General features: G+C 40.9%; 4 protein-coding genes and 1 long non-coding RNA gene across 6 annotated transcripts; 2 read left to right on the top strand and 3 right to left on the bottom strand.

The window, feature by feature from the left end:
- Positions 1 to 378: 378 nt before the first annotated feature.
- On the top strand, positions 379 to 2,783 carry LOC125312760. Its single transcript, XR_007196807.1, has 2 exons — positions 379 to 1,123; positions 1,535 to 2,783. It is a non-coding gene; the product is annotated as an uncharacterized LOC125312760 (long non-coding RNA).
- Positions 2,784 to 4,240: 1,457 nt separating this feature from the next.
- LOC115757507 (probable galacturonosyltransferase-like 10) lies at positions 4,241 to 5,640 on the top strand. The gene has a single exon (XM_030697768.2). It carries the CDS (start codon positions 4,366 to 4,368, stop codon positions 5,476 to 5,478), a length of 1,113 nt encoding a protein of 370 aa, XP_030553628.1. The 5' UTR covers positions 4,241 to 4,365; the 3' UTR covers positions 5,479 to 5,640.
- Positions 5,641 to 6,059: 419 nt separating this feature from the next.
- Positions 6,060 to 12,478, bottom strand: LOC115757506 (E2F transcription factor-like E2FF). Of its 2 annotated transcripts, XM_048272808.1 has the most exons (12): positions 12,473 to 12,478; positions 9,015 to 9,201; positions 8,832 to 8,899; positions 8,606 to 8,658; positions 8,424 to 8,501; positions 8,276 to 8,329; positions 7,859 to 7,940; positions 7,580 to 7,686; positions 7,427 to 7,499; positions 7,280 to 7,341; positions 6,776 to 7,181; positions 6,060 to 6,510 (listed from the first exon to the last, which is right to left on the bottom strand). In XM_048272808.1, exons 2-12 carry the CDS (start codon positions 9,140 to 9,142, stop codon positions 6,419 to 6,421), a joined length of 1,203 nt encoding a protein of 400 aa, XP_048128765.1. In that variant the 5' UTR covers positions 9,143 to 9,201; positions 12,473 to 12,478; the 3' UTR covers positions 6,060 to 6,418. The 2 variants fall into 2 exon arrangements, with proteins under 2 accessions (XP_048128765.1, XP_030553626.1); XM_030697766.2 differs by lacking the exon at positions 12,473 to 12,478 and having other exon boundaries at positions 9,015 to 9,436.
- Positions 12,479 to 12,503: 25 nt separating this feature from the next.
- On the bottom strand, positions 12,504 to 18,698 carry LOC115757504 (mannose-1-phosphate guanyltransferase alpha-like). Its single transcript, XM_030697763.2, is given in 17 exon segments — positions 12,504 to 12,685; positions 12,772 to 12,814; positions 13,024 to 13,092; positions 13,166 to 13,258; positions 13,880 to 14,027; positions 14,134 to 14,253; positions 15,195 to 15,220; positions 15,222 to 15,247; positions 15,341 to 15,431; positions 15,524 to 15,616; positions 15,719 to 15,765; positions 15,890 to 15,950; positions 16,100 to 16,178; positions 16,303 to 16,403; positions 16,553 to 16,650; positions 16,753 to 16,848; positions 18,494 to 18,698. Coding segments are annotated over 17 exon segments (1,497 nt in total). The 3' UTR covers positions 12,504 to 12,584.
- A 1,715-nt stretch (positions 18,699 to 20,413) lies between these two features.
- On the bottom strand, positions 20,414 to 21,356 carry LOC115757488 (metalloendoproteinase 1-like). Its single transcript, XM_048273056.1, has 2 exons — positions 20,995 to 21,356; positions 20,414 to 20,891 (listed from the first exon to the last, which is right to left on the bottom strand). The coding sequence occupies exons 1-2, from the start codon at positions 21,354 to 21,356 to the stop codon at positions 20,414 to 20,416; spliced, it is 840 nt and encodes a 279-aa protein (XP_048129013.1).
- Positions 21,357 to 23,795: the final 2,439 nt, after the last annotated feature.

Consider the following 23,795-nt stretch of genomic DNA (forward strand, 5'->3'; position numbering starts at 1 on the left):
GGCCCGTCTGTTTCCTTTCCTTCTCTGGTTGTGGGGGCATTGCTAAAAATTTCTTATGCAATGTAACTTTGGATCTTTTATGAAGATTAAACCTTCTAATCTCGTTTGGTATCCTTTTTGGTGCCATGCTTTAAGTTCTGATATGATATCTTCTTTTTTAAATTCTTGGTTTGTGATTGTTGAGTGAAGCTCGCCATCTCTGTGATATAATACCTATTTCGGCTTTATTTATTTTTTTTTTTTAAAAATATTTTATATAATGTGTTCCCCGGGGGGGGGGTTTTTTTTTGAAATGACGTCGTCGTGTCGTTTGTCTTCGTTGTTTTTTTAGATGGGACCATGAAAGTAAGCCGGTAGATTCGGGGGCGCATCAAAACCCTAGCGGAGAAGGTTCGAGAACGTATTGCTATGAAAAAAACCTTCAAAAAGCATCTCTTTATGGAGAACCACGGTGTCGCTGGCCTGGACCGCAATGGCACGAACGGCGACCGATCGGCGCCGGTGGTACCTGGACTCGAATGATGTATCGGTTTGCGCATTCGTCGGGCGATTTCTTCGCTTTGTCCAGGCTGCCGTTCTTCATTTCACAAATCATGTGCCGATCCAATCCGAGAGATTCGAACCTACCTCCATCCAGAGCAGACTCCCACCTGCTCGACGACTGACTCTGAAACATCCTGCCCAATCTCGTGCTAACCTCGAGTGCGATGTCGACCGCTTTCCCTGCGAGCGGTGGGATTTTAATCTTCTCTATCTTTGTTATCAGTTGTTGCCGACTTGAATCGGAGCAAACGCTGAGTGGACTGAGGATGGAGGTAGTGTTGAATCTCTAAGAGTTGGCTCCTCACGCGATTTGTGAAGGAAGAATGTGCAATCGGGACAGCCGAAGAAGCCGCCTGACGTAATGTGCTCGACTAGACGTTACCTGCTGCGCCGATTTGGGTACACAGTGAAGCGGGGGAGAGAGAGGAATCGTGCAGATGAGGAGGACAGTGATGATGTTCTTGAAACAGGTGATGTCTGGGCGATGTATCGGGTAGTATTCTGCGGGTGATGGGTGCTCGAAGGAAGATCTGGATCGCGATTATGAGAGTAAGACTTAGAGTGAAAGATGAGACAAAGGGTAAATCTGGAGGAAATATTTGCAGAACTTCTAAAGAAATGTTTATTTCTACGTGCTTTTTAGGCTTCATCGAGTAATGCTGAACTTCGGTTCTGCAGTTTGTTTATTCTTCTATGCAGCTACTGAATCCATTCGACAGCCAGATTCTCTAGGAAAGAACTTTACCAGCAACGATGAACTCGATAATGGCTGTGCACGGAATTTCGGAGGACATCTGTTTTAAGTAGATAGATTCTCCTTATATTATTTTTATTACACTATGCAGGTTTATGAGTGTCCTGTATGACTTTCTCGATGGGATCATCGGTATTCACCTCTGTTGATGACATTGTTTGCAGCGACTTCTCTGGTTAACTTACCGTCTGTTTTGTTCCCTTCCTGGTATGAATTATTTTCGTGTTCCTTTTGCAGTCATTTGATGCTACTCCTTTGTCCATTCTGTTTATGGACAATCCAAATGGATAACCTGAAGTGTTTGGGGTTTCCGCAGATCTCAATTTCACTGCTTATCTGCACAGCGATTATCTGATAGCCTCTCCTATCAGAAAAGAGCCACGACATATTTCTTTCAAGGTGGTTATATCTTGTAAAACTCACCAATGTGGAACTCCTGAGAAGAGAATGAATATTAATACCTATCATAGATTTTGAGCAGTATCAAGAAGTTTGTTAAATCAGTTGAGGACCCAGTACTCTGCTCCATCTATGCTGTCTATGGATTGTTATTTGATTATTTGATGAACCACTTAGGCACAGCAAATGCAGAGAATTACTTGATTGAGAACGTGATACTTGATGGGAAGAGAGCAGTTATGCGGCAATGTTGCGTGTTTCTTGATTCTTTACCTGAAGGAGCATGGGCGCTTTTGAAACAAATACTATAAAATTTGATATTCTAACCATGTTTTTGTTCCTCAATTTTTCTAGCACATTATGCCCCCTTGTCGCATGCAAACATGGAGCTATATAACTTAGCATGTAACTCACTGCTGATATCCCACAAGAACAAGCATAAATATACTGGCCTGTGTGAAAATTCTGTGTCGTGTATGGCTTTGGGAGGCATTCAAGTGGTTAATGGTCTAGAATGTCAAATGGCTTGTAACCCATCAAAGGTGCTGATTGCTTTATGATACATTCTGATTTGTCCTGTGCTGTGTCAAGTATTTTATCTCGTATAGATAAGAAGAGTGCACATTCTATTTCAAACAAGCTTTGAAGGTTGTTTCTTTTTTCATCCTTGTTTGATCACTTCCTACCATCACAAGTGTTTAATTGCAGACCAGACCTTATATGTACTGCACACTGAAGATTTCCTTTCCGGTGGAGAAGTAAAAGAAACAGCTTGTCAGGGGTTTGATGTTCATGTCGTTATCAAGAAAAGGTACAAAGGTTCCACAGTTTTATCCCCAAAGTAGCAGCCATGCATTACAGAAGAAGCTTGGAAGGTGACACAAGATTAGTATGTTGAAAACCTCTGGTATATTCAGTTTATGTTATCGTCTCTTCTTTCTATTGACGAAGAGCATCCGGGAAAACCTGGGTAGTCAGCTTTTTTGGGGTAGACACGGACAGCTGAGATGTATGGTATTTTCCTTTGCTCGACACTGTCTTGCTGCAAAAGCTCTTTTCTGTAAACATCCTTGTGGCATTCTCGTCATTTTTCCTGCCCATCTAATGAATTGTGAGCTGGAATTGCCGCAGTTTCACATCTCATGTCGCTCAGTGTTAATCTGCTACAGCTGTGAATATAATGTCGTGCTTGTATGTTGCATCGTCAAGATGTAGTGTCTCATACTCAAACTTTGTCTGTGTAGGAGCTGCTCTTGGCCCTTAATTTTTAGCTAAGAAAGATGTGGCCATTGGGTGAAAATGGGGAACTCTCTTTAATCATACGCCAGCCGTTGGAATTTCTAATGTTTATGAGATTTCTTTTACTGTTTGGCTTTGATTTTGCCCTTGGTTTTCAATTTATTGCACTGGTGTAGAAAATATTCTCGCTCCCATTTTGAAGTTCCTGATGAGAGACGTGTTATAGTTAGTAACTATAAAAGTTCAAGCCTCCGTTTGGTCAGTTAACAGTGACCGAAATGAAAGGCTGTAGTACACAAAGATTTCAGACATTGATGAGATCATTTTCTTTCCAGATTCATTATCTTGCATTAGCACCGGCAAAATTGAAAATCTTGGAAGTGATTTTTCTGAGCACAAACATATTATGGTTGATTCGAAGTTACCATGTAGATGATGGTATGCAAGAAATTCTGAAAATGTTTTCGGCTTGGCAGCTTGGTGCCGCCTAGAAAAAGCGTGTTAGTTTCACCTTCTTCTTTGGCAAGGCGAAAGCCAAATCAGCAAGCATATGCCTGGAAATTGCAGTGCCATGGTATTTGATTTGGTTCGAGAGAGCCGATGCCATTTTTAAACTTCTCTTACGGACAGTCTTGTGCGTGAGGGTTCCGGAAATGCCAATTGTGCAACCGGCAGGAACAGAGTTGTGTGTTTCAGATTGTATCGGTCGTTCGTTTTGGCACAATAGGCTAAATGTCAAATGGCTCGTGGGATGTTGTCGGAACGTTGACTGCGAACGGTCAGCCTCGTAACGTTGACTATGAACAGCCGTTTGCACATCAAAGAAGCTTCTGCGTTTCTTCGCACAACAAGATGGGGAACAAAAAAATAAAAGGAAAAAGGAAAAATACGAAAGTAATGAAACAGAAAGGGGCAATGGCAGGACACACGTGCATAGCACGTGGTCACGTGACCAGCGAAGGAAAAGTCGGTACGTCGCACTTGGTCAGGTCGGATTCACATGCGCATCCTTAGTTGGAATCATTCAAGAGCGTGTAAGGAGAGGACTCCTGGAAGGTCGCGCCGCTCAAATCCAACATGCGGAACAGCGAACGAATAAAGAAAAATAAAAATAAAAATGATTCCAGAAACGGACATTCATCCTTCAATTCCTCAACGTGGGATGCTGCTGTTCCGCGTCGCGGAACTGAAAGCCGCGTTCCCGGACGAGCCGTCACGCGTTTCCCAGTGGCGCCTTTCGTCCGTGTCCCTCCCTTCCTTCTTACCATCTTTTGTTTTGACCAACTTCCTCGTCCTGCTCTTAATACATGAATCCCCCCCACATGCAGAGAGAAGAGAACAAGAACCTCTTCCCTTCTTTCACTACCTTAATCTTGTAGCGTCCCTGCAAAATTAAAACTCAGGCAATCTGTTCCGGGTATTCGAGTCTCATGAGGTCCGTTTTGGCTGCGGCCATCTGCTTCGTCTTGCTCCGGTCGTGCGCTCTCGCGATCCGGTCCCTCCCCCGTGAGCTGCGCCTTGGTCTCGGCGGCGCGACGGGACGAGCGGGCTCGAGCTGCGACGCTCGTGTGAAGTTCCTGGAGGCCCCCGAGTATCGGAACGGACCGGGGTGTCGGAAGTCGGACGGAAATCGAGGCGGCGCGGGCTCGGTCTGCGACCCGTCGCTCTTCCGGATAGCCATGACTCTTGATCTCGAGTACCTGAGGGGCACCGTAGCTGCGGTGCACTCCGTCCTGAAACACACTTCCTGCCCGGAGAACATCTTCTTCCACTTCGTTGCTTCAGCTTCCGCGAATCGGGAAACCTTGGCGGGAATCCTCCGGTCCGCATTTCCTTCCCTCAGGTTCAAGATATACGGCTTCGACGAGGGTTCGGTGCGTCGCATGATATCCTCTTCCGTCCGGCAAGCCCTGGAGAACCCGCTGAACTACGCAAGGTCCTACTTGGCCGACCTACTCGAGCCGTGCGTCGAGCGCGTGATATACTTAGACTCGGACGTCATTCTAGTCGACGACGTCCTGAAACTCTGGACCGTCCCGCTGACCGGGTCGAGAGCGATCGGAGCGCCCGAGTATTGCCACGCCAACTTCACCAAGTACTTCTCCGACGAGTTCTGGTCGGACACCGAGCTTCCTAAGGTCTTCGAGGGGAAAAGGCCGTGCTATTTCAATACGGGAGTGATGGTGATGGATTTGTTGAGGTGGAGAGAGGGTGATTACAGGAGGCGGATCGAGGGATGGATGGAGATTCAGAGGGAGAGGCGGATCTACGAGCTGGGCTCGCTGCCTCCATTCTTGCTCGTGTTCGGCGGGGACGTCGAGGCGATCGATAGGAGGTGGAATCAACACGGATTGGGCGGAGACAACGTGGTGAACAGTTGCAGGACGCTCCATCCTGGCCCTGTCAGCCTATTGCATTGGAGCGGCAAAGGGAAGCCATGGACAAGGCTTGATTTAAAGATGCCTTGTCCTGTGGACTACCTGTGGATGCCTTATGATCTGTACAGTTCGAAGGATAGCTCTCTCGCAGCACAACAATTGTGACGGACATAGACTCTTGTGTTTGCTATGTTCGGCTCGAGAATCGATCGACGAAATTCTTTCATTTGTATGTATGTGTGTACAAAGAGTTGTAAAACTTAGGAAATATACACAGAAGAGGTTGTCTCCCATTACAACTGGAGATAAACAATTTTGGTATCGCAAGATCTGGTCATCCTTTCTCTCTCTTTCCCTGTACCCTTACATTCTGATGATTCTTTCGTTCTCAGATTGTCCCGTGGACCAGAAATGTTTTGATTCTTTGATTCATTGAGAGCCATATTCTTGGATGGCCCAGTTCGTGATTTCGACAGTCTTGTTTGATAGGACTGCTTGTTCGCATTTGCAGGCAATGGCCCTTCACAAAAATTTTGGCATCTGTAGCTGCATATGGAGGCAAGGGAACTTCAACCCGGAATTAGAAGTCTGAAACCTTCCACGTTGGGTAACATCTCGTGTCAATGATAAACATTTCAAGCGCTGGAGGAAAATGTTAAACTGCTGATCTGGAACATGCCTTCTGTCCAGCAATACATCATTTAGGCACTAATCAAAATCGAGGAGAATAGTTTTCGTGAATTCCTTAAGCACTAGTGAAAAAATCATCAATGAGTTTGAATCAAGAACAAAGTACAGCTCTGAAATTGATCTATCATTCAGCAACTGCACACACTCGCATCAGCATCATACCGCTGATCTGGATGTTGCAGAAATACATCCAGAATTAGATTTAAATGGGTTAGAAGCAGCGTATTTATGACTATACAGTCAGAACATCAAGAACGTGATCCAACACGAAGCCATATACGTCATCCTCTTCTAAGGGAAGTATCCTCTTCTAAGGGAAGTGTATCAAAGAGCCAAAACTAATAACAAATCCTCTGACAAATGGTTAAACATCTGTATTCTTCTGTACTTGATCATCTTGTACGGAAACAAGTGATCAGGACACTTGTGGTATCTTTGTGTTCCCAGCAACTTCAGTGTACCACAACTTCCATGCCTCCATGTAATGTGCAAAGAGGTCCGTCAGAGCTGCAACAGCATCAATAAGAGCCATCAGGCATGTTGTGCAGTTAGCGTATGTATAAATAAAAAACTAATACAGGTTTGGCCAACCTGTGAAAGGACGAACCAGACCCTCATTTTGTGAGAATTCAGTTAGCCTATTTGACGGAAGAGGTGAAGGTAATGAAATAATGACTTGACTATGCAAAAAATGATATGTTGAGACTGCATCTATGCCAGAGATCTCCCTAAACATGAAAATCCAGAAACTCGAGGCGAAACGGTCAGATACCTTGATTGTGATATTGAGGGCGATGAGTGGATGCTAGTGTTTCCCAGTCATAGTCCTGCTTCACAGACTTTGGCGCAAAATTTACTGCTCTGGGCAAACACACAGGAGCAAATGGGCCATATACATAACCGCCCGAGCCATTGTCTGAATGGCATTCTTGCTCACACTTCTCATAGTTCTTTTCTGGATCATGTTTGACAAGAATCACCTTTTTTACTGGATCACATGATTTAGAATTGATCGATGAATCCACCTTACTTCTCTTTACAGTTTGATTTGTAATCTCAGTGCCAAAAAGTCTCTTCCTATATTGGTTGTGCTCCGAAGAATTAGCATCAGTATCCCCACATTTCCCTCTCCACCCTAGCCATCTGAATGCCGGTTTCCTAGTATCAGGGTGAGGCGTCTGCAAGTTAGCCATTAACCAAGCAACCAGTAAGTCAGTGAGCACGCAGTAAAGGCATCTACTTCAATTTCCTCTCACTGAGGCTCTCCAATGTTTACCTTCTCAATCAGATTCATGGATGAAAAGACATTGGCAATGTCATACAGTCGTCTGATCTTTGCTGCAAAATAGTGTTGAAAGTGTCAGTTACGAGTTCATTTCTCCTTCCTTATTTCAGTTAACAAGTCAAGAATGGGATTAATTACTTCTCATAGCTGTTGAATTGTTGTTATCACCTAGCAATGCCACGGCAGCAGTATCAAGAGAGATCAAATCCACCTAGGATAAAGGAACAACGCACAATGAATAAGACGGGAATGATAGAAGAAAGAAATAGGAGCCCCAAAAGGTACACTTACCTTGGAACAAAGAAAAAGCTTCACGAAGTTCTGCGTAAGAAGGGCCAGTGATTTTTCTTTCCTGTTTTCTGCAGAAAGAAGAGCCAGAGATCTCTCTTTCTTATTATCTGCACAAGCAATCATTCATTCTTCTGTAATTAGGAATAACAAATCATATAAATTCTACCAAATTCACTGTAAGCATAGTTGTGGTCTTAAAAAACTAGCCATCTAGGGTGATTTGAATCTCAAGACAATCAAATAGAAAAAGAATAGAAAAAAATAGAGAACTAAAATTACCAGATTTGGACGATGCTGAAGAGTTATCTTGCATCTCAAATTTGAGATTCAAACACCCTTCATTTTCAGTGTCGTTAAAAACCTAACCATTCAAAATATTTAGCATGAGTCCTTTTGAAAGATGCCATAGCTTTCAAATTAGCTCTCAAGAGCAAGACTAAATATAGTCAAAGGTATATGCATAATGTCACATGATTACTTCTCAAACCATCAAAAGGTAAAATGAGATATTAGCACTAATAATATGTTTTTTAATTCGGATAGAATCGACCAAATAAAATCTAAAATAAGGCATCTGTTCTGACGAGCAAGAATGAATCTTAGTTCAGGAGTTGATCACATCCCACTTTTTCTACTAAAGCTACTCGAAGGGCATGGCAAAATCGAAAAACGGAATGAACTCCAACCAGGCAGTACCTTTGCTGAGTCCCCACAATTTGAGTTATTGAAGTTCTCTCTCAAACCTTCTTCCTGGCGACAGTAGAGTAACCACATTAAAGCCATCAATCTGACTTCTTAAAGGGTAACACTACTATTGCAAGATGTATTTAGGAGCTAAATTCACCTTGAGCTCCTCCAAGGCCTTGGGGATCGCCCTGAAACCTTTCCATGAATACTGGTTTTTCGCTTTCCTCGCCACGACCTATACAAATCGGAAACTTAAGCGACTTTGGCAATGCAACATATGTGGAAGTGGAATGTCTCTTCAAATCCAATCTAAAACAGTTATAAGGTTTAAAATCTCACGCCAACGCTCTCCAATATGTTCACCACATCATAAATTCGCCTTCGCTCCACTCCTGCTCATTCAGAAGCGACTTATTAGTCGGGTACTAAATCAGTGTTCTCTTTTCGATAAGCCACGGTGAAGATCGGAACATCTTAGGTTAGCAAAAGGGAAAATCAGGGTTTATCATAAATCCGTCCATCCCGTGAGATCGAAGCTAGGAGAGAGAGGGAAGGAAGCAAACACCTAGCTTGAGGGCAGCATCGTCGAGTCCGATCACTTCGATGTCATCTCTATTGTACAGCCTCAGGAAACTGATCCAAAACACCCAGACAGCAAACGAATAAGAAAATCAACCAAGACCCAGATCAAGATTACAGGGAACGAGGGGGAATCACATAGAAAACGAAGAGGGTTTCGGGGAACCACTTGGAGCAGAGGACGCCGAGAGACTTGTCCTTGCGGCAATAGAGATGCTGCCTGGAATCGAGCAACTCCCCAGATCCCAGCGAAGCGTTCTCGCGGCAGGCCGAGTCATCGACTTTGACCAGCTCCATTGTGACAGTTTCCTCGCCACTCTCGCACGAGGAACGCTCTCTCTCTCTCTCTCTCTCTCCTGGTCGTCTGTGCGTCAGCTGTGTTTGTGGAGTCGACGGTAGCGGAACGATGCGGGGTCAGAAGCCACGGCGAGAGAGAGAGAGAGAGAGAGTATAAAGAGAGGGAAGAGGAGGAGGGACCGTTGAGAGGGAGGGAGAAGGAGGGAGAGTTTTGGTTGGCGATGGCGGGTTTGAAATTTTGAAAGCTGGATCTGCGGGACGAGCGAAGGAGAGAGGAGAGGCTCGACGGGAGGATTCGTCTCGTTGCATGACGCGGGAGTTTGAATTGGGATTTGAAAGAGCGGTTGCGCGCAGTTTTACTCATTTGCCCTCGCCCAGCTTGCGCCCTCCCGGGGGATTTCGGGCCGGGCGACTTGGTAATTTCGCGCGCCTCCCGCTCGAGAAAAAGTTCCTCTTTCACCATGTTTTTGAAGGGAGGGGAGCGCCCTGCTTCAGATTTGGACGGGGCGCTGGCAACGCTACGCAGCTCAACAATAATTAAACAAAGATTCTCTTTTCCTAATTAACAAATGGTTTTATTTGGAGTAATCTCTACTTCTACTTTTTTTCGAAGTCCGCAATAGCACCTTAAAACCGTTTGGATCGATCCAGGACACACTTGCTTGAGAAATTGTTCGAAAAAAAAAAGTATATTTAGATGCAACATTCGTTCACGAAACCCTTTTTAAAAATTGTACATACATTTCAAGGTGCATTGCATCGCACGTTCAGTGTTGCTGATTGGGGTATGGCGGACCTTAGTCAAGATGGCGAAATCTGCAATTCAATCTCGGACAAGAAGGTTAGGTTCGAGTTTCTGGAGCTTGGTAATATCGAGCATCGACCTTGCATATGTTTCTCATGTTACTACATACGGAAAAAAAAAAATCACCAATCGGTTATAATTGTAAGCAATCTGAGTCAAGTAATTATCTCTTTAAGTTTGAACTTAAAACGTTGAAAATTCAAGCGGCTTGAACTTGAAAAACTTTGGCTGAGATGAAACAATCTACAGGTAAAGCTGGAGTACTTAAAAGCTGGTTTAAACAAGAGTTAATTACGATCTTTTCTCATCAACAGCTATTAAAAAATTCCTGAATAATTTTTCAAGATCGTTTTATGTCCTGTTTTTTTTTTTAACCTCGAATTTGGAAAAGGGTAGAACTTATTGACGTAAAGATTTATCTCCATGCATTCTTGAATCTTAGCAAGCATTGCACATACACGTTCACGTCACATTCCCCATGAAAACGACAGTTCGTTTTTTGTTCTTGCCAGAGGAACCTCGTGCTTTCTTTTTCATTACAAGACAGAAGCACAGGTCCAAAGTTGCAATTCTTTCTCCGACATCAGAAATTAACATTAATTTTAGAGAGGCTGGGGGATCAAGTTACCAATCTTTGCTTGCTGGAATTGGTCAAGCACCTTGAAAATATTCTCAAGAATAGGACCAGTGACCCAGTTCAGAGTCTAATTATGCTTCATGAGTTCTCTGTTTGACTATAGGAGAATCCACGTCAATGACAATTCCGGGGAGAAGTGTCAAAAAAGTCATAAACCTATTGTATTAGTGCCAATTCAGTTTTAAACCTTTTTTTTTTATGCCAATTCAGTCCTAAACAATTTGCATTGGTGCCAATTAAGTCCTAAATTTTTATGGTGCTTGTTTAAACAAGAGTCCTAAACCTTACGATCTTTTCTCATCAACAGCTATTAAAAAATTCTTTGAATATTTATTTCAGGATCGTGATTTATGTCCGGCCAATTTTTTTTTTAACCTCGAATTTGGACAAGGGTAGAACTTATTGACGTAAAGATTTATCTCCATGCATTTTTTAATATTATTTTAACATTTTAAATAAATTTTAAACATTTTTTTATTTTTTTCAAAATTATTTTTAAAATTATTTAAAATATCAAAAATATTTTAGAAAACCTCGTTAGCTTTCTTTTTCATTACAAGACAGAATCACAAGTCCAACGAGGCTTTTTTACCTACATCAGAAATGAACATTAATTTTAGAGAAGATGGGGATCAAAATTTTAGGCTAAATCTTTGCATTGCTGTAAATTGGTTTACAAGCTAATTGAGAATATTCTCAAAAGTTTAGGACCAGTGACCCAGTTCAGAGTCTCCAAATGCTTCATGAGTTCTCTGTAGACAATAGGAGAATCCACCTCAATGCCAAGTCTGTCCCAGGCGTTCTCCTTCGCCAATAAAACCGCATTCCCCACTGCAAGAGCTTCCACTGCATCGACGGGTTCTGCGTGTATCCTCTCGCCTTTGCCTCCTAAGAACATGCCATCAGAGTCCCCAGATACAACCCAATTGCTGCTTCCTTTGCATAGTTCCTTCATGGGGTTTCTGCCACTTGCGTTCATCACGGACAGATGAATCACTCCACTTCAACAGGAGCAACAGGATAGATCCTAACAGATTTATCAGAGGCATTCTGCACTCTCTGAATAACGCCTTCATGGTTTCGATTTTTTCCGTTGAACACCATCTCGGTTCATTCGTTTCCAGATATGCCAGCAACAAAAGGCAATCTTTTCCCAGCAAGTTCTGTTTATCTGAAGCGGGATTGTTCCACCACAACCTCCTCGTGCACACCCTTGATTTTATTTTTGCTTCAGTTTCAGCTCCATTTACAGGATACTCCTTCCTTTTCAGAGAGATTCATCAATGCCCGAGCCAAAACGTGATTGTAAAGGTTTAAGAATACGAGCAAAGGCTTTGGACATATTCAATGTGATGGGATTGTGGTTTAGATGAGGAAACATCTCCTTTCTCCTCCCTTTTTCTCCACTCTCCTTCTCCAGATGATATATTACCTTTTAGATCTCCAAACAAACAACCCATCTCTCAAGCAGTAGATGAAAAAATACATATTTATTTGTCCAAACCAAGCTTTTACATCTTCAGAAAGAAGGCTGACTTTCACAAAATAGAACATCCATTCATAAAAATAAGCAGCTTAGGAAAAAAAAAAGAGCCAAAATGAAACTTACTCACGTGGAATTACTAATGCATCCGAAAGATTACCATAATTTATTAGCAATTATCAACTCTTTACATCGGATTTGTAGAACTGTAGTTGTGATTAAAATTAATCCCGAGAAACATAAGAGACAGTTGGCACAATTGTGTTACTTGTCTTGCAATTAAGCAGAAACTTGAAAAACAAGTGAAGCAAAGTGCAAACGATGACTCATATTACACTGTGCTCATCAAGTTTTCTCATGAAACTCCTATTATCACTATATATCTAATTCTACTGGACAATTCACTCTCTCTCTCTTCTCTCTCTCTCTTATAGTACCGTCTCTATACGGAACAATAACAAAAATCTTCCAAATAGTGCACCTCGGAGGGCTTCGAACTCCAAACATCTCCAAATCTTCACAAGATGATATCATCCTGCACATTCATGTTGAGTGTCTTATTTGGTAGAACGATGCAGTTGATGATGACGACTTCTTGTTCTACCATCACAGATTCCCCTGCATTGTTGAGCATAATCCAAGGATTAAAGTGCAATGAGCACAGAATATTGGTCAAGTACTTAGCACTCTTAAAAATTAAGTACCGAGAATTGTGATTCCCAACTTCGAGTTGTAGTCTCCATCAGCCTGGGCAAGCAGAAAGAGGTTGATCATTGACAGTTAACAGCAATCAACAAGGGCCGAAATTGTTGTGGAAAGATTTTAAAGTGAACTAATTTTTACAAACTTTCACAGTCATAGGCTCCGCTCTGACGCACAAAATTCCTCGACTAATGTCACACTTTTCGCATGTGAAACAACATGAGAATGAACAGGGAAACCGCAAACAAACTTGCCTGGACTCGTGACCATCTCCCGAGAGATGATTTCCATCCAACAATGGAATTTATGACAACTGCATTATCCTGCCAAAGCAATCTCTGTCAATATTCTCAATCTCCTAGGATGATGTTACTCGTATTCAATTGTCTTCCATACCTCCAATTCGACATCATCCAAAATAATACAATTTATCAGCCTCACACCAGGTCCTACACGAACATTTGCTGAAATAGAGACATTGGGACCCATCTGTCCAAACAAGTGATGTCAAATCAAAAGATACAAAGAGAAGACAAAGCTACTGTAGATGGCGAAAGCAGAAATTATAAGTCAGGCCCTGAAAGTATTTTAAGCACTCCGGACTCACCCTTCTAAAGTAAGCTACACTCCAATCACTTTTTTTTTGGTCGAAACACTCGAATCACTTGATGATGCTACATCTTTCAAGAACTTAACTCATCTAAAGGCACAATTTAGCCAAGCACAATTAAATCTCTGACTGTATTTTCTCTTTTTTAAATTCAAGGCATACTCTCCACAAGGTGATTTTTCCATACTTATCTTAGGGAAAGCCCAGAGAGGAAGCAAAACAATTTACTGAAGAACCATTGTTGACTCACCAGAACATTGTAGATTCACCGTCACTGTGCGAATGAGTCTAGGATGTATGCAAACTAATACTGTGTATTTTGAGTTCCATCGCTTCATTTATATGGGAAAGAACACCTAGATTGACCGTAAATTCTAAATAGAGTAGAATAGCAATCAGTGAATTTGATTGGTCCATAACCAGAGTGGCTGATTCAAAAGTTTTCCAGGAAAACAAGATGGACCGACAGGAAGGATGTAGATGGAAGTACATGGAACAACCTTTGCAGTTGGATGTACTTTAGCTGATGGGTGAACATAAACATCACCGACAACTGTGGCCCTTCTTGTACCATCTCCACTAGCAAGAAGATAAGGAGATGTGAGTCTGAACTGGGCCAGATACAAATTGGAGCATTTCAAAGATATCCTGAACAGGAGGAGACATTGTAAGAGGATATAGATGAGGGCAAGTTGTAAATGGAAACTAATAGTTAGAAAAAGAGAAGCTAAAATATCACGTCGAGTCACTTTACCCTGGTGTCTTGATCTGTTCCCAATAATCCATGGTCTCATATGTATAAAGCTGCTTCTTTCCAGCGAGAGGTGACAAAATATCCTGGTCCAATCTAACAAAATCTGCAGGAATGTTGGTTCTGTTGAGAAAGGTCAAGAACAAGGAAAGAATAGCACCATCAGCTTCGAAACAGGGATCAGAATCATAAGAAATCCAAAATAATGGAAAAAGAATGTAACATACAACCTAAAGAAATGAATACATGAGCACATCTGTGACGACATGTGCATAGTAACTTCCTCATTTTCCGATTATTTTAACGAGACAACCCCTCTGACCAAAAAAAAAAAAGACAACCCCAGGTGCAGCACTGAACTTATACTAGAAAGAATGATTTTTCAATACTTAATATATCTTGAGCTAACATAAGAAACATCCTCACGCCTCAGTATAATTCAAGCAAATTAATGAAGGGGAACAAGAACGCACATGCTTGCGCATCATATTTCCAATGTCTTTCGCCCGTCTCCTTACTTCTGTACATCTTCAATTTTATCTAAAACCCAGTTTGCTAATTCCACGAGAAGTTATATATTTGTTAAAAAACACCCGCACCCACGAAGATATTAAAACTAGAAAAAGATTATGACCTTAGTATATATGTTATTCTATGCAAACAGACAAACCAAAGGGTTTTTTTTCTCCTGTAACTGAGAACTGCATAGATGCCTATTACATTGGTTATATTGCTTGGCAACTCCAATAAGAAATTACGCAGTTTTTCTCATCAAAAGAGAAGAGGAGTAGTTATGTTCTAAACTGATTCTATTGACATTACAACTTCTTGTTTGAGTATAGCAGCAGCGGCGGCAACAAAAAGACTCAATCTTAGCCTATTAAGTAGGTTTGGCTATATGAATCTTTCTATACCATTTTTGCTCAACATTTTTTTAAATCAAAGCCTTCTCAACTAATTGGTCCAGTACTACAAATAATCACCCAGAACTGCTGCACGCAACTCATGATACATAAAATTTGTGAACAAAAATATTTCTGAGGATGAAAGTCGGTAAGATTGACCTAGTTGATGTGAATATATCAAGGCCTGGATAATCTCCGCAGATTAGCTGTAACTCAGATGAAAAAAAATGTCAGCATGAAAGTGAGCTAGCCTGAATGTTAATGCAATTCATGGACACTTGAAGCATCTTATCACATCAACCAACCTCTGTCTTCCCGGTCATTAGATACATCCTCAATTGCAGTAAAAATATCAGGAGTAAAGATATATACACCACAGTTTATTAAATCACTGACCTGCATTTAAAGAGGAAAAAGTAAGTTAATGAAATCCTCAAATATGTTATTCAGTTAATCTAGCAGCAATCTGAGAAAGTGAAATGCCGTACAAATGTTTCAGGTTTCTCCGTGTAATGCAACAGCTCGTTCGTGACTGGATCAGAAACTAATGTACCAAACTGGTTAGCTGATTCAGCAGAAACCTGTGAGTGAAGAAAAAAGAACATACGTTTCAGCAACTAGGAAGACCTGAGGAATCATCAGCTTGATAGAACAAGAGAGAAACTTTGCCATGAGGAACTCACCTTGACTACTAGCATTGTTCCCATCCCACCATATCTTGTATGGGCTTCTGCATGTGCAGACATTACATTGGGATAATCACATTCTCTACATTCCTCGCACCATCCTAAAAAGCTAACTAAAATTTAAATAGAGAACAACACCACAACATATAGGGAAGAAATTCAACCTACCAAGCATATCTGGAAGTGGAAAATTGCAGCAGACATCACAGTTTAGTAGAAAGATATGAGACTGTAAAACAACAGGTTGATACAAAATTACAATATGCTTCATGTGAATGGCATATATCGGGCAATACAAGCTCATATTTCCCATATGATACGACATCAAAGACTATAAGTGAACGAAAATAAGATCAGGGACGAAGAGAAGAATTTTACCGGGCCATCTTCCATAATCAAATCCCTGAAATGATAAAGGCCACCAGCTGAACCATGCGGTTTATCCTCTTTCAAGTATCTGAAGAAGAACCAATTATTGAAACACACACAAGCAGCAAGCGCGCACACAAAAGCAGGACTTCATCGCTTATTTCTATATGCAAGACACAATAAAGCATCAACCCAACCAGCTCAGGCGTCACCTCACTGGGACTTTCAGCTCATTTGAAATGGAAGAGACATATAGCGCGAACTCCTTCTCGTCATAAAACCCAATGAGGAAAATTTGAGCCAAGTTGGGGATCTGCACAGCAAGAACCCAATTGTATATCACAACAACTCCACATCGATCAAGTCTCCGTTTTCCCAAAATCTTATTACTAACACACCGGGTCCAATCATTTAAAAAATTAGCACTTCCACTCTTCAAAAATTTCTAATTTTGAGACATACCCTTTTGCAAGCAGACATGGGATGGTGAACCATGGGTTGTCCAGCCAAAGGGAAGAGTGGCTTCGGCGTGTTGAAGGAGAGAGGCCTAAATCTAGTGCCTGGAAATAGAGAAGTCGTACCTCATGATCAAGCAAACAAGAACCGAGAACGGACTATCTATTTCAAGATTAAAAGAGCCAGAGGAAAGTTGATAAACATACCTTTGGTGGGTCCACCGACCATGATCACGGCGACTACTTCTCCATCTCCCCCGAGTTCTCCATCTCCAAGAACCCTAAACCCAGTTGATCGCAGAGCTCAAGAAATTCAAATTCCTGGTGATAATCAGATGTGCACGTCAATCGAATTTATTCCCTAGCTTCTGGTGCTGGCAAAGGAACTGGGACTCGCCTAGGTGACTGATTCTTGAAGAGGAGAAGGGAACCCTTTTGGCATTTTGGCGGAATCCCAAGTCAAATCCTTTTTAGAGGAAAACAAAAGAAAAACGTGAGGTACGGCAAAGCGTAATTTAACAAAAAGCGGATTTTCATTCAAGTTAGGGTCCATGGTCTTCTCTTTTGGGCCATTGTCGCGCTGTGACAGTCCTTCATGGTTTTTCAATATGAATTTGAAAAGTGACTTAGAAGTAGCATGGAGAATGACAATTGAAGGAGAAATATTATTATGTGAGGAATGTCGTGGATCATGCCACAGGAACAATCAAACTTTATCAAATCCTCGAATAGACTTGATTTGATTTGATCCGATCCGATCTGATCAAATTGTTATAATTAATCAGCACTTTCAATTAAGATTTTGCTAGTCATGGTCGCTTAGACGGGATCGCATGATTTCGAGCAAGTGTCTTGATTTCATGCTTAATAAAGATGTTGTTATATCTTGAAATGTGAAAGTTGTATGCCATGGAGCAAAGTTAGCAAAATGGGTCTAGAATTCATATTTGACCCATATTTCATGGTGGTGGATCATAAATGGGTTCCTCAAGTTTTAAAAATGGGTTATAAATGAGTTACTTAAAAACTTAATGAATCTCAAATGAATTTTAAATAGGTCATAATTAGGTTAGCTAAGAAAATTAAAAAAAAAAATTAGCTATATATAAAAATATATAAGAAATAATTTTCTTTAAACTATATTATAACATTGAAGTGTTTTGAATAGTAGGTCGAGTTGGGTGTGGATCACTAGATTTATATAGCATGAAAATAGGTCAAAACAAATCAACATAGGCCGGACCATATTCTACTCACCCAAAATCCAACCCAATCTACCCGTTTGACTACATCTATATCATTGTCATCTTGTTGAAGAGCCCTTTTAGCGATACTCGTAAAATAGTGGGATACTTAACCGCATACGGATCCCGCGGCGAAGAGCCCTAGGAGGTGTCCTATTTCATGCACGGCCACCATTTTCCAAGTCAAATTGGGTCGAGCAAGGGTTAATGGTCCACTACTCATTCGCGTCGTCTTGGAACCTACCATCGATCGGGCCAAACACATGAGCAAGAAGTTTGTTGCGCCCATCGAAAGGATGACCGTCACCTTGATCGCCACGATAGAAGCCTATGACGGCATCGGACAACTCGCCCGCCGAAGCTTCTTCAAAAGTAAACATAGTAACATGTGACCACCTATATAAAGCTCTCTAGCGAGCTCCTCCTAACAACTTCAAAAATTTGTCCAAAATGTCCCAAACCTAGTGTACGGGGCACCGGCGAATAACTCAATCCTAAATCTTTCAATTTTGCTGATTTACTCCTAAATATTTTGACGATTTATCAATTTAATCATAAATATTTTAATGATTTGTCAATATAGTCCTTCCGATCAAATTTTTTTATTGATTTTTTTCAATTTTTTCTTATCTTTCTCTTTTATGTTTTGACTTTCTTTTCATTTTTCAATAGAGGCTAGGTGGCGCCCGGTCATTGGCGGGCACCGCACTCATCGGCAGTTGGTGAGTGGTGGCCGACGAGGGCCGCGGCGCCCTCACCGATCCTCTGGCAAACTTCAGGAACGCTGATTTGCTTCACGGTGTCGATATCAAGCTTTTTGGTGACTTTAAGGTAGGTGAAATTTGAGTGCTGATTGTTGAGTCTTGTCAAACTTGTCGTCCATGAGGGCGACGTGGTTCTCATCGTCATAGCCCACGTATCCGAAAGCTTTGAAGTAACGCTTGACCTCCTTTGCTGTCGTGCTTGGTCTGGCCCTTGAGAGTCCCCTCCAAGCTCTGAAAGGAAGTGAGGCTTGGATTGGTAGTTGATTTCAGGCTTCTCGAGTGAATGTTGAAGGGTTCAATTGCAAGAAAGAAAAACAAGGATGGACGCAAAAGACGAGGAAATTCTAGGAGCCATTGTAGTGTTTTCTAGGACAGAGTTCTAATTCAATTGTGTGTAAGATTTCGGTGGTTCATGTAGCTATTTTATAGAAGGTGAGTCCTAATTACTTAGATATGGTACTCCATTGTCAATTGAGCAAGCGAGACAGGATAGACCTCTAGGAACGACATAGAGACCCGAAACACCTCTAGGATTCAATTGTGACGAATCAGATTGTACTCCCTTATTAATTGAACAAATCGTATTTGAAAAGATAGTTAATAATATCATCACCAAGTCAAGTCAATTCAAATAAATGTTTCTACTAATAAAGAGTTTCGTGAGTACTTCGATTAGTGTAAAAAGAAAACCATTAGGCATAAGTTTGGGCAACATACATGCAAAATCTTTAATTTTTGGCCCCTTCGACCCCGCCAAAAAAAAAAAAAAACCCCAAAACTATTCATTGTTTGAATTTTTAGGATTCGGCCATAGAAAACTTGAGCTTCAACACGACCCTACATTGACTAGTAATTTAGCTACCAAAATTGGGGGAAAAGTACACTAGAAGTGCCATAATTTTTGTACGGCGTTCACTTGAGTGTCATAACTTTTAAAATGTTCATTTAAGTGCTATAGTTTTCAAAAATCGTTCACTTGAGTGCTATGTTGATGTGGACGTCGGAAAAACCGACGTGACACGCTGAAAAAGTTGCTGTAGCACGCCGGAAAGCCGACGTGGCACGCTGGAAAGTTACGGTAGCACGTCGGAAAGGCGACATGGCACGCCGGAAAAGTTACTATAGCACTCAAGTGAATGATTTTACTCCGACGTAGCACTCAAATAAACGATTTTTGAAAGTTATGACACTTAAGTGAACGTTTTGAAAGTTATGGCACTCAAGTGAATGCCGTACACAAATTATGGCATTTCTATGGTACTTTTTCCCAAAATTGGTGTTATATTGTGAAGGGAGGTAAATTTTCTGTTTTGTCCACCATACTGGTGAAAAGAGAATTTTTAAACGTGAAGGTAAGAATAATGAAGAATTTTTATTGCGGGCTGGTGAAAGCTATATCATATTAACCCAATAAAAAAAAAACCGGCCGCATAATATAAATAAACACACATGCGGCGCGACGGTTTCTAACGGTAATTGCGTCGAAAATTGCTATAGGTCACTTTCAATTGATCTCTTCTTTCATCAAATGCTAGTCTAGGAAATGTTATGTCAGAGTTCTCGCATGGATTGAGAATCGATAGATTTTCGATTAAGAATGTGAACAATCAAGAAATGTTAAAGTATATCCCAATTAATGATTTTTAATCACGACAAACATCTTCGTACGTTCGTCGGGCTTACGTAGATGTTCCTGATTCTACTCCCATACAATAACGGAACCTGCCGTCGGTAAAAACACTTTCTAATCAAAGCATGCAAGTTAAAACATATATGAAGTGTTCATCTTTATTGACCGCAGCTTCCGTTGCTTCAATTGCTAAATAGTGCTCACTGAAAACCACAGTCCAAAGGCCTATTCTATTCCGCAGGGTACAAAGCATGTATGCCATCGATGTCATCTTGTTGAAGATTCCTTTTGGTGGCACCCCGCGGGATAAGGGGATACATGACGGCGCTCGGATCCTCGCGGTGGCCGAGCCCTAGGAGGTGTCCTACTTCATGCAGGGCCACCATTTCCAAGTCGAACTGGTTCGAGCCGGGGTTGATGCTCCACTTCTCGTCAGCGTCGCCATGGAACCTACCGTCGGTTGGGCCAAATGCATGGGCAAGAACTCTGCTGGGCCCATCGAAAGGGTAATAGTCGCCATGATCGCCACTGTAGAAGCCTATGGCGATATCGGACGGCTCGCGTGCCGGAGCCTCTTCGAAAGTGAATGCGGAGACATGGGACCACCTGTTGAAAGCTCTCCAGCAGGCTCCTTTCGACAACTCTGGCGAGATGTCCTTGGGGAGCGAGTTGAAGGCGTAAGTGAGAAGGGGTTTTGTAAGGCAGCCACTTAGGCATGTCGGGAAGGAACTTATATCGGGATACCATGTGGAACTTGTTAGGCTTAGTGGCGTTCCCTTTTCTGGGTGCCTAGGGTGGACGGGATTGGGGCATCCCGCATCTCGGGACGCTCATTTGCATCATGGTGCCGGCGTCAAGATCTCCGGTGACTTTAAGACAGTAGAATCTCTGGTAAGATCTGAGTGCTGCCTCTAAAGTGTCGTTGAACTTGTCGTCCACGAGGGCAACGTGGTTCTCGTCCTCCTTGTGGTCCAAGTATCCGAAAGCTCTGAGGTAACGCTTGACCTCTTTGATGCCTTGCTTGGTCTGGCCCTTGAGAGTCCCCTCCAAGCTCTGGAAGTGAGTGAGGCTTGGATCGGGAGCATTCAGGTTTCTCGAGTGAGTGGCGGAGGGTTGAATTGCGATGAAGGGAACAAGGATGGACACAAAAGAAGAGGAAATTCTAGGGGCCATTTTGAGGGTGTGCGTCTAGTGTGTGTGATTTCAGTAGCTCATGTGGCTATTTATAGGACAAGCATACTACATAAGAACTTTGGTTACGCTAAGAATTCGTTCATTTCGCGAAACATGAATGATTTGGAAAATGTTTTTCAAAAAATAATCACTTATATCGCTTGCAAAAATAAGTGAATGGAAAATTTTTCATCACCTATGAAAATAGTAATGCATAAATTATTATCAATGATGAAAATATTTCCCATTAACTGATTTTTTTAAACAATATAAGCAATTATTTTTTGGAAAATGTTTTCTAAATCGCTCATTTTTATGCTAAACGAACTCACCCTAAACTCGAGAAAATCCACGAATTTAGTTATAGTGATATAGAGACCCGGTAGACCTCTAGAAATCAATCGCGATGGATCAGATTATACGCCCTTGTCAATTGAATGTAATTCTTATTCAAAAGGATATTATGATTAACAAATAATTCCAATCGAGCCAATTCAGATAATGTTTGTATTAATTATGAATTTCACGAGTTCTCTATTTTGGGAAACATATCGTAAAGTTTTGGCCACTCCAAAAACCCTAAAACTATTTAATTGTCTGAATTCTAGAATTCGGCAATGGAAAATTTGAGGTTCAACAAGGCCCTGCATTGACTATATAGTTAAGCTACCAAATTGGTTTTAATTGTCGAGGGAGGTGCATTTTCTGTTCTGTCTCCCATATTAGTAGAAAGAGAACTTTTAAACGTGATGATAAGTATAATTCAGATCTTTTCTTGCGTGCAAGGGAAACTTAATTCATATATGCCCATTAAAAAAACCGGAATGCGCGCATACATACACGTACATATAGATGCATATATGGGTCCCGTTAGCATAACAGTGTGATAATATTACGGTAGAATACCATGCATAAGATTAGAGCCCGATTCCGCCATGATTGTTATATATTTTTTGTCATTCATAACACTTGCGGTTGAGATTGTACCGTCAATACTATCACACTGTCAACTTCTCAAATCCCTACATGTGTATACATATATGATGGTTTCTTAACAGGAATTGCGTGGAAAATTACTACAAGCAACTTTCAAACGATCTCTTCTTTTATTAAATGCTAATCTTGGAATATTCTGTCAAAGTTCTTGCGTGGAATAAGAATATGATATTATAACAGTAAAATATTTTTATTTAAAAAATAATTACTTATATCGCTTGCAAAAATAAATGAATGGAAAATTTTTCATGATCCACGAAAATAGTAAGGCATAGATTATTATCGATGATGAAAATATTTTCCGTTGACTAATTTTTCTAATCGATATAAGCAATCATTTTTTGGAAAATGTTTTCCATATCGCTCATTTTTTACGCAAAACGAATGCACCCTAAACTTGAGAAAATCCACGAATTTAGTTACGATGATATAGAGACCTGATAGACCTGTAGAAATCAATCGTGAAGGATCCGATTATACTCCCTTGTCAATTGAATGGAATTCTTATTCAAAAGGATATTATGATTAACAAATAATTCTAGTCAAGCCAATTCAGATAATGTTTGCATTAATTATGAATTTCACGAGTTATAATTTTGGGAAAACCTATCTTAAAGTTTGGCCACTCCAAACCCTAAATCTATTTAATTGTCTGAATTCTAGAATTCGGCAATAGAAAATTTGAGGTTCAACAAGGCCCTGCATTGACTAATTATTTAAGCTATCAAATTGGTTTTATATTGTAGAGGGAGGTACATTTTATGTTCTGTCTCCCATATTAGTAGAAAGAGAATTTTTAAACGTGGTGGTAAGTATGATTCCGATCTCTTCTTGCTGCAAGGGAAACTTAATTCATATATGCCCAATAAAAAAATCCGAATGCGCACTCATACATCCACACATATATATACATATATGCATGTGTAGGTCCTGTTAGTATCACGGTGTAACAATATCACTATAGAATGCTAGGCATAAGATTAGAGACGGATTCCACCATGATTGCTATATATTTTTTGTCGATCATAATGTTTGCGATCGGGATTGCACCATTATACTTGTCACACCGTAGTTTCTCAAATCTCAATATATGTTTATGCATACGACAGGTTCTTAACAGTAATTGTGTGGAAAGGCAACTTTCAAATGATCTCTTCTTTAATTAAATGCTAATCTTGGAAATAGTCTGTGAAAGCTCTTGCGTGGAATAAGAATATGATATTTTAATACGCCTGTGCCTTGGTAAGACTAAAGTTCACCCAAAATAAGAATATGTGCGGAAGAGAATTTTATAATATCTTTATATCATAATAGTTGACGGTACGTGAGATATTTATAGATCTTATATGATGGCTATTTAAGCTAACCCGGTATTACAGTATAAATTGCAATCAAATACGACCAATCAAGAACATGTACAATCGAGAGGTAAATATAGAATCA

The sequence above is a fragment of the Rhodamnia argentea genome, chromosome 11, assembly GCF_020921035.1.
Source record: "Rhodamnia argentea isolate NSW1041297 chromosome 11, ASM2092103v1, whole genome shotgun sequence".
Lineage (NCBI taxonomy): Eukaryota > Viridiplantae > Streptophyta > Magnoliopsida > Myrtales > Myrtaceae > Rhodamnia > Rhodamnia argentea.